This window comes from Rattus norvegicus, chromosome 3 (assembly GCF_036323735.1).
Source record: "Rattus norvegicus strain BN/NHsdMcwi chromosome 3, GRCr8, whole genome shotgun sequence".
Classification (NCBI taxonomy): domain Eukaryota; kingdom Metazoa; phylum Chordata; class Mammalia; order Rodentia; family Muridae; genus Rattus; species Rattus norvegicus.
The window spans coordinates 37,445,014-37,454,979 of NC_086021.1; the positions used below are offsets into that span (position 1 = coordinate 37,445,014).

At 50.4% G+C, this 9,966-nt stretch overlaps 1 protein-coding gene across 2 annotated transcripts in view; it reads right to left on the minus strand.

The window, feature by feature from the left end:
- The window catches only part of Mvb12b (multivesicular body subunit 12B), a 158,641-nt gene that overhangs the window by 13,378 nt on the left and 135,297 nt on the right, over positions 1-9,966 (minus strand). For both annotated transcript variants that reach the window (XM_017591884.3, NM_001271232.1), the window contains exon 9: positions 8,967-9,026. In XM_017591884.3, coding sequence (XP_017447373.1) covers positions 8,967-9,026 — 60 coding nt within the window. The remainder of the gene's footprint in view (positions 1-8,966; positions 9,027-9,966) is intronic.

The window sequence follows — 9,966 nt, forward strand, 5'->3', positions numbered from 1 at the left end:
CTTGTGTTCCTTTGGTTGGGGCTTAAGTGGGCTCATCTCCATTTGGAAAGCAAGCTAATATTTCTCCTTCTAAAGAAAGCCATACCCAGGGGAGCAAAGCCACACACACAGCAGATCAAGTTACACACACTGAGAGAGAGGGAGTCACTGGGGATGACCCCAAAGTCACTCAGTGGCTGACTGGCTAAGTATATACACACGAGGGCATGGCACGTGGGGTGAGGATGCACCCCACAAAGCCACAGACTAACAGCCCCCCAGTGCCAAGCATGAGAACACTGAAATGTCCTCCTCAGCTGTAAAGTTGGTGAAGCACAAGGAACAGCGTAGAGAGATGTGCCTGAGGGCAGTGGTGGCGCCTAGACCTCAGAGGTAACCCAAGCCTAACTCAAACTTCGCCTGCTCGGCTCGGGGCGGGCAAACTCATGCCTGACACCGGAAACCTAGACAACTACCTTCCTGTGGCTGGTGAGGACCCTAGAAAGGAACGTACTGTTGTCAGTGACAGTAACTTCCGACAGCGTTCTAAATCCTTCCCCTGATGCCCGCAGGTAAGTGTGGCTCTTACTCTTCATCCAAGAAAGCTTCTTTTCCCAGAAGACAAGAGCATTCCAGGCGCTACAACTGGCCAAAATGCAGAGACCGCCTGACTGTGGGGTGCCCAGGCCCAGCTGATAAATATATACACCCTCTACCCTAAAGACTCGAGGAGCCCTGCAGACAGCACAGGGAGGGGCCTGGGAGAGGCCAGACCGTCAAAGTCTGCGAGCCAGGATGCGGCTACAAGATGGTATCTTCTATTTGAGGCAGGGAGTTGTACCTTTTAAATCTCAACAGTATGGCTGCTCAAACAAGGCCTGCCTGGTGATAGATGCCATGAGCTGACATCCCAGTAGGGGTGGGGAAAATCTCACATGGCTCCAACATGAGTGCAAGTGCTATCAGCTGAGGATGGGAAGCCGGTCTTCCAAAAGGCGAGCCCCGGATGGGAGCAAGCCTCTGTGGTCGGCCAGTCCACGTGGTCGTCCTAAACACAAAACCAACTCACGATGCTAAATGGACTCAGGAGGGTGTGTGTGTGTGTGTGTGTGTGTGTGTGTGTGTGTGTATGTGTGTATGTGTGTGTATGTATGTATGTGTGTGTATGTATGCATGTGAGTGTGTGTATGTATGTATGTGAGTGAGTGTATGTATGTATGTGAGTGTATATATGTGACTGTGTGTGTATGTATATGAGTGTGGGTATATGTGTGTGTGAGTGAGTGTATATATGTGAGTGTGTGTATGTATATGTGTGTATGTGAGTGTGTATGTATGTGTGTATGTATGTATGTGTGTATGTATGTATGTGAGTGTGTGTGAGTGTGTGTGTGAGTGTATATATGTGAGTGTGTGTGAATGTATGTGTGAGTGTATGTGAGTATGTGTATGAGTGTGTGTGAGAGAGTGTGTGTGTGAGTGTGTGTGTGTGAGTATGTGTATGAGTGTGTGTGAGAGTGTGTGTGTGTAACTGAAAAGGTCATGGAGTTGAAAGGGCATGGGAGAAACGCAGGAGAAATACAGTATTCTTGTATAACATTCTTGAAAAAGAGTTTGTTTTTTTAAAGGCAGGGAACCCAGCCAGTAGAAGGAATGGGCTGCAAACTGCATTTTGGCCAGTTGTGGATTCTGAAATGGTCTCCATCTGCTGCAAAAGAAGCCTCTTTGATGAAGGGAGAACTACACTATCTGTGGGCATAGGGGAGGGATTTAGAATGAGCAGGAGTGGGAAGCAGGTTACAGAGCTGTGACTGACAGCTTCCTGGTGTAATGTTGGTTAGATGTGCGTGTCTGAGGAAGGCAGCAGGGGCTAGTCACTCTTTACTTCACGTGTTTCTCAGTTTGTATTTGTATGCATATGTGTCTGTAGGGGAAACACAAAGCATAAAAAAGCTGATGCCTTGGTAGGAAGAGATGGTTCAGTTGGGAAAGTGTCTGTCACACAAGCATGAGGGGCTAAGTTCAGACCACAAGCACCCACATAAAGGCCGGTGGTGGGAGAGCCCAGTGGTGGGAGAGCCGAGGCAGTCAGACCTCTGCAGCTCACTGGCAAAGCTAGTCTAGCTCAGTCAATGAGCTCCAGGCTTCGTACAAGATGCTGCCTTCAAAACTGAGGTACAGAGAGAATCAAGATTCTGCCTCCACCTCCTCCCATAAAATCTCCAACTGGGAGGAGTCCCAAGTTTGCTTCAAATGATGCCACACCAGTGAGGTCCTCTTCAGTGGAGGATTAACGCTGGTCTGTGGCATGAATCGAGGGTGCATGGCTGTGGTCAGCAGAATGTGGCAGGGTGAGCCAAACCCATCACACGCTGGAAGGCATCTTTTATTACTTTAGAAATGCCATCTAACCTACCTATTAGGTTCTTTAAGAAAATTAGAAATTTCTCTTTGCAGCTGCAGCCATTGCCTGTGTGCGGACAGTGCAGTGAGGCACAGTATAAAGTGACACCGTCAGCTGACCAGCACACTCCTGCGTGACCAGGCACCGTCTTCTGGAGTTTCTTTGTTTTGAGCAGGAATGGTCTTGAGCCAGTGTGAGCTCTGTAAAAATCAGGATGGCAACTGGGGCCTTTGAAGAACATACAGGAGTTTAGAAGAGCCTACTGGATTAGTCACATTTAGTGAACAAGGTAGGAAGATTTGTTTCCCCAAATATTTTGCCTTCCTGGCCGATAATAAAGCTGTTGAAAGGACACAGGTTGAAGAACATTTGACCTAGCACAGGCAGCCCTCTAAGCCACTGCAGTTCAAGACGCAGCCAGTAGAGGGTGCAAAGGGACCACATATTTCTGTGGGTGCAACTCAGCCGCCATCCAATCCGTTCATGTTCATAAGCACGAGGAAAGCTTATCCAAAAGCAGAAAGGAAGGAACAACTGGGCTGGATCCGCGCACTTCGCTGTGATAAAACTGGGACTCTGCCATTTCATTGTGAATGCAAACCCACCTGGCTTCCCTCCAGCAGACACAGCTCCCCAGCCCACCCTAACCTCGCTCATTTGAAGAGGCCCCAACAAAGTGGACCTCCAGAAGTTGAATTTGAAAATTCTTTTAACCTCACGCTGCCAAAAGTGGTTCCATTAATTTCACCCCTGAGTCGTGACGTAAACGCTAGCGGGATCGGCCCCGAGCTAAATAAGCAATAAGCCCATTTTTCAACACACAAACACATAAAGATGTCAGCTCAAACTGTTTACTAATTAACACTTAAAAAGACACAAATTAGCTATGCCTGGCTAAGAGCAATTATAATCAAGACGAATTCCTCTAGTCATTTGGGAACTGGAGAAAAAAAAAACCTAATTGCTGGAACCAATGTTTTAAAAACTGAAATCATGCCAGTTAGCAAATATGTTCATTTAAAGAGTATCTCACGTGACTACACTCCTGAGGCCTGGCTACAAACTCGAGAACAAGGATAATATTTAGGGATAAAATTAAAATTTTAAGCTCTCTTAGATTTATAACTTCTTCATTAAATATGTCTGCGAACAGCAACCCATAAAAACCTGTAGCAATTAAGTGGTTAAATGAACTGCCTCCCTTGTCGATTTTAAGGGGGTGATTAATATTAGATGGTCCCTCTGCTAATGAGACTCTCCATTCCAGTTTTCATGTCCTCTGAACATGGAGGCTGTCTGTTCCAGCAGGAAGCAAGGTAGGCCAAGGAGAGACCGCTAGCCACAGCCCCATGCGCCTTGTGAAGGGTTCTGGGTGAGCCTGTTCACACGGAGACCGCAGAGACCGACTGGCATCCCAGAGCCAATGCTCTTTCACTACAGGGGTCGTTACTTCTGATTTAAAAAGGTCTGTGTGGGACGAGACTTCCAGGCCCTGAATCTCGACCCTGGGATGGAGAGGGTGGTGAGGTCGGTCTGGTTGGGGTGGAGTCCCATGGTGACACAGGTTGGTGGAAGGAAACAGAGGACTGAGCCAGCCAGGGCAGGGATGGTTGTTTGAGGAGGTGGCTGGAGAGAGAGTGGGGCACGCCCACACTAGCTGCGACAGGGAATCCATCAGATGGAGAAATGGGACAACTGCTTACAAGGGAAATAAAGAGCCTCGGAGACGGGGAATATTTATATGCCCATCTACTCACTCAGAGGGAAGACGCTTCATCATGGATCGCTGCGGAACTGCATTTTTTCCTTGCTCCTCAATGGAGCAGCTTTTGCTGGGGCGGGGGTGGGGTGGGGTGGGCAGTGTGGCTTTAAGAGGACAGTAGCCCCACACTTCCTTCCCACAGAGGCAAGAAAACAAGATGGGAGACACACTGTCAGGTCAGAAAACTTTGCTGTGACTCCTTGATCACCTCCCTTGGGAAGGGGGGCACAGCAGAAATCATTCTATTGCCTTGGCAGGTATCCTGCTGAGGCCTCTGTGAAGATGGGCAGACAGGTGTACGTGCCAAAGCTCTGAGAGCTCAGAGACTGCCAGCGTTCGGGCTGGGTTACTTTATTAATCATGGCTTCATCCATTTCCACCACCCACATCTCGGTATGTGCCTGAAGGCTGGAGGTTTTGTGTTTTCGATGACCCCCCCTGCCACATTGCCGCTTGATGGTTTGTGTTTTAAACACCACCTTTTCTGGGTGTCTTCCTGTGACGTAAGGGCTGTGCGCACTGTACTGCCAGGAAGCTCTGCGATGTGAGAGCGGAACGCTTGAAGGCCTGCCTCTGCCAGCTGTGAGGTGCCCAATAGTGACACTATGCTATGGGGCACTGTCCCAGGAGGCCTGTGCTCCAGCTGGGCTTGGGAGGCAAAGGGATTTCTCTGAGGTTTGGGCGTGGATGCAGAGATGAGGTGATCCCTGGATTCCTGCTACCTTCCTCTCTCTGCTTCAGGCTCAGAGAGAGACCCTGGCTCAAAAGAATGAAGTGGGAAGGTGAGAGAGGAGGACCCCTGGAGCCACCTGCTGGCATCCTTGTCTGGCTTCCTGCATAGCCCTCTGTGAGTTCAAGACCAGCTAGAGTTATATACCGAGACCCTGACTAAAACAAACCACAAAACAACTATGGGTAGATGTGGCATTCAACACCTGCAGACTGGGGACCTGAACCCTGTCCATGACACATCCCTTAGATCGACACATGGTACTTGACCACAGACATGTGCACTTCATGCCTGTGTCCTGCCTATAAAAGCATCATGTGGCCTACACCATCAACACATGGCACCAGACCCTGGACACGTGCATATTCTGCAGTGTCCCAACCATGATACCACGTCACCTCCACCATCAACACATCCATAAGGGAACCTGGGGAACTTGGAGTTTGAGTGCCGATTGGCAGGCCATGCTGCCAGTCAGGACACTGCTTCCTCTGTTTGCCCGGCCTGCCAGCATGGAAGTCATATTCTTCCTTGAGTTTTGTGCAGCACCATGGGACTCAGTGTTCATCAAGGTCACGGTGGCACCTGCACTGGGCAGGTGTCCTTGCTGGTAGCTGGCCATTTGTCTGAGGTGCTTGCTTCGTTTCTAACTATTCTTAGGCCAACAGGGCTAACAGCTCCACAGCAGACCTGCTGGGGAAGGTGAGTGGCAGACAGGGCTGGACTGAGTTTCAGAAAATCTCCATGGCTACGTGGGGTGTCAGGAGAGCATGCTCTGTGAAGTGGTTTGAATGAAAATGGCCACTACAGGCTCGTATACTTGAATGTTTGGTGTCTAGATGGTGGGGACTTTGGAAGTTTGAGGAGGCAAGGCATGGCCTTGGGTGTTGCTGGGGTGGGTATGGTTTCAAAAGTCCCAGCGGACCTAAGTCTGTGAGATTAGGATCAAATGGAGCACTCAGCTCTGCTGCTCCAGTGCCATTTGTCTGCCACCATGCTTCCTGCCGTGACCTTCATGGACTAACCCCCAGAGATTGTAAGCCAGCCCTCCATGAAATGCTTTCCTCTGTAAGTTCCCTTGGTCATGGTGTCTTTTCCTAGCAATACGATGACGACTAAGATACAGCCTACTGTTGGATGGACAGACTGACCAGTTGGCAGGAATATATCCAACAGATTACATTTGGTCCTCGTGTTTTCCCAGGAGCCACCTGCTGACACTTTAGTCAGGGCCAGGGACTCTGGCTGTCCACTCAACCTTAGTCCAGGTTTCTTTTGCAGGGTGGCTGGACACCTTGCTCCCCAATGTGGGAAAGAGGCAGGGGCAGGATCTTAGATGTTCATGTCTTCAGCCTGTGCTCCAAACTCGAAGGTAGTTATCTAGGCCAGCGAGATGGCTCACTGAGGGAAGAAGTTTGTCGCTAAACATGAGAACCTGAATGCTATCTGTGGAACTCATATGATGGAAAGAACAGACTTAAGCAAGTATCATCTGACCCCCACACATGATGTGTCAGGCTCCCACTGCCACAAAATAAACAAATATATAAAAACTGTAGGTAAACCCCTGCCTTAAGCATTCTACCTTTTGATTTGTTTGGGGGCTATGGTTTAACAAGTTGTAAATACAAACAGGGAGCAGAGCATATTTCTAATAGGCTGTGGCTTCTTCACCAAGGCAGCCATGAAAAAAGGGAAAAACGGATGTCCTGACAGAGGCAGCACCATGCCTGGGGACACTCGTTCTAAGGGACATCCTTCTTACAGTGTGCACTTCTCACCACGCTCCTCCACCTTTCCTCATCTTCCGTAAAGCACCTTTAGTGTAATTCAGCAGCGAATGCAGGTCTGCCTTCTTACCAAGACTAACAGTGAGAAACAGACCGAGGCTCTGCCAGGCCGGATGGCATCCCTCAGCTGCAGACCTGGACGGGCAGACACGACCTATTGCCTGCTGCCCCAGCCCCAGGGGGAGAGAGGACGGTGATGCTATATACTCTGTATTATCAGGCCCTGCTCCAAAGCCAGCCACCTCAGCAGAGCCCTGCTAAGCACTGCTGGCATTCCCATGGCTATGCCACCTGACAGAAAAGGCTCGGAAAAGCCAACCAGAAGCGTTGGGATCAAGCCCAGGAGCTCCTTCCAGAACTGTCCGCAACACTTGGTGGTGTGTCTAGGAAGAAGCCATTTCCGACACCGAGTGCTGAGGTGAAGAAGATAACCATAAGGACATGATTGGCCAGGGGCCAGCGGGGGTAGAGGAGAACCTATGACTGGCCAGGGTCCCGCCCCTGGGGTAGAGGAGAACCTATGACTGGCCAGGGTCCCGCCCCTGGTAGAGGAGAACCAATGACTGGCCAGGGTCCCGCCCCTGGGGTAGAGGAGAACCAATGACTGGCAGGGTCCCGCCCCTGGGGTAGAGGAGAACCAATGACTGGCCAGGGTCCCGCCCCTGGGGTAGAGGAGAACCTAGACATTTGGTGTTGACGTCAGATGCCCTGGCCTGACAATGGGGTCTATCTACTCACTGCATTCAGAACCCAGGTGGACCACCAGCCGTCTAGTCCCCACTATTTCTTCTAGCCTGGAGAGGCTCCCTTTGGGGGACTTCCAGACATAGGATAGGACTAGGCCCCAATCTTGCCTCATACAAAAGAGGAAGAAGGTCACTTGGTCACTTGTGGTGAGAACAAGACAGCCCCAAATTGTAGGATTGTGCCCAAGGTAAGTGCTTAAGAAGAAGACGCTGCTTCCAAGGGCAGGGATGGACAGGATGGCAGGGAGGGATGCTGGTACCCCTTTCTCGAGCAGCCAGCCCTAGCAGTGGGTACCAGTTGCCTCCAGAGTTGTCCATCTGTTCCCACAGCACCGGCTGACACCCTTTGAGATACCTTCTCCCATTACCCCAGCACAGACCCGGGGGGTGGCTGCCTGTCAGGCTGCTCCAATGCCTGTCTATGTGACCCTGCTCTGTCCTGCACTCCCACTGCACTTGGAGCAGGCCACTCTCACAAAGCCTCCCTTGGTACCCACGGCTTCATCCCTAGAGGAGGCCCGCCCTAGGCTGCGATCCTGGCAAATGCTCTTCTGAGCAGATGGACTGCAGAACCATTTTAAGGGTAGATGTGAAATTCTGCACACCACGTTCCTAGCATCCTGGCCAGCCATTTCCACTGTTGCCGGCAAACAAACAAAACTGCAGGTGACAATCAGGTTTTTATGATTTACGGAGAATCAAAGACAAAGGGGGAGGTTTTCATCTTGTTTTTGCTTTGACAGGTTTAGAAATTTGTTGTACTGCATTGATTCAATTTTCCTTGATTCCAGCCATCTTTCAATAATGCAGCCGGCTTCTGCTGGCTGGGTACATACGAGAAAACCCCAAGGAACCAGGGATATTGAAATGGTTCTGCCATTTCCATCTTTGAGACAGATGTTCCTCTCTGAGGAGCTCTGGTGGCAGCACGTGACTGTGGCAGTCTTCTCCGCAAAGAGAAGAATGTGCAGACTGATGCTGGCCTCAGAAGAGGGACAAGCCCAGCAAGGCCCCGTGAGACCCGCCGTCTCAGGCCTATCTCTTTGACCTTTCTTTTGGACCCTGATCCTGGTGTCTTTCTTTTCTTTTTTTTTTAAATTAATTTATTTATTATATATAAGTACACTGTAGCTGTCTTCAGACACACCAGAAAAGGGCATCGGATCCCATTACAGATGGTTGTGAGCCACCATGTGGTTGCTGGGAATTGAACTCAGGACCTCTGGAAGAGCAGTCGGTGCTCTTAACCACTGAGCCATCTCTCCAGCCCCTGGTGTCTTTCTTATGATACCCAAATGCCATCACACTGGCCCATCAAAAGGGGGCCTGCTAAGTAGGAGGGGTCTAGGACACTCCTCTGGGTCCTAAAGAGGTTTGGCTAAATCACTGAGACAGTCCTGATGGCAAGTGATGAGAGAGCACAGTCATAGTCTCCGGCAAGGGAGAGGTGCATGCGAAGTGACCCAGTGCTTTCCCTCATTAGAGCTCCCCGCCTCTTCCCTAGAACAGGGCCCGATGGACAGGGACCTCAGAGGAGTGAGCAGCACATTCTTACCTCCTTTTCAATTTCCGCCAGAGACTTGATGGTGATTCCCAAGAGATCAAAGGGCTGCATCTGAAAATATAGACCAAGTCACCCTTTTTGATGGCTGGAGAATGAATGCCCCCTTGCTTTTATGACACTTATGATGTCTAAGCCATTCTATATCTCTACCCCCTCCCACGGGAACGGATATTGTGATGTTCGGTCATTATGGGGTCCAGGGAGGAACCAGGAAGACACGGTGGGCTAAGCCTTCCTATCACAAAGCTGCTTTCCACATATCCACAGGGATTTAGCTGGGGCGTGAGGGGGTCGTGGTCTTCTGGAAGCTGTGTCTGTGGTCAAGTACCTCATCCTCTCTTCTGAAGAGAGGATGTGAGGGTTATGCTTTTGTGATGGAGTATGGGGCTGGAATGTCTAAACCAGAGGCCGCCTTGACTGCTGTCTTTACAGAACAGTGTCAGCTCTAAGGAGTTTCAGGGGCCTGTAGTACACAGGGGAGTCAGGTGGATTCCAGGTCTCTGGAAGTGATAGGGGAAGGAGAGAGCCAGCTATCAGGTCAAAGGTGGGCAACAGGACAATTTTGCACATTAGTGGGGGCTCTGCAATCCCAGGGACACTGGGACATTTCTTGGCAAATACACAGGCCAAAAAGGTCAGCTGGAGGTCCAGAGAGGCTTCCCTGTCTGTGAGGCTGCAATTTCCTTCCAGGTACACTAGTTCCTTCCAGGTACACTAGTTCTGTATTCCCAAGAGCAGCAAAAGCCCGGCTTTCTGCAGCCTCGCCAGCAGGCGAAGCCTGAGAACCCCACAGAACCAAAGTATGGTGGTGGATGTGGGGCTAGTGTCCCCAGAGGGGTCCTCCATGGGGGGAGGTGAGAGGCTGGTGGGTGGCTTTGGAGACCAAACTGGCTGCCTCGTGATGCAGAACGGGTTAATCTTATCTGTCTGTCTGCCTGCCCGCCTGTCTGTCTATTCATCCACCCATCCATCATATTATACCATCTATCTA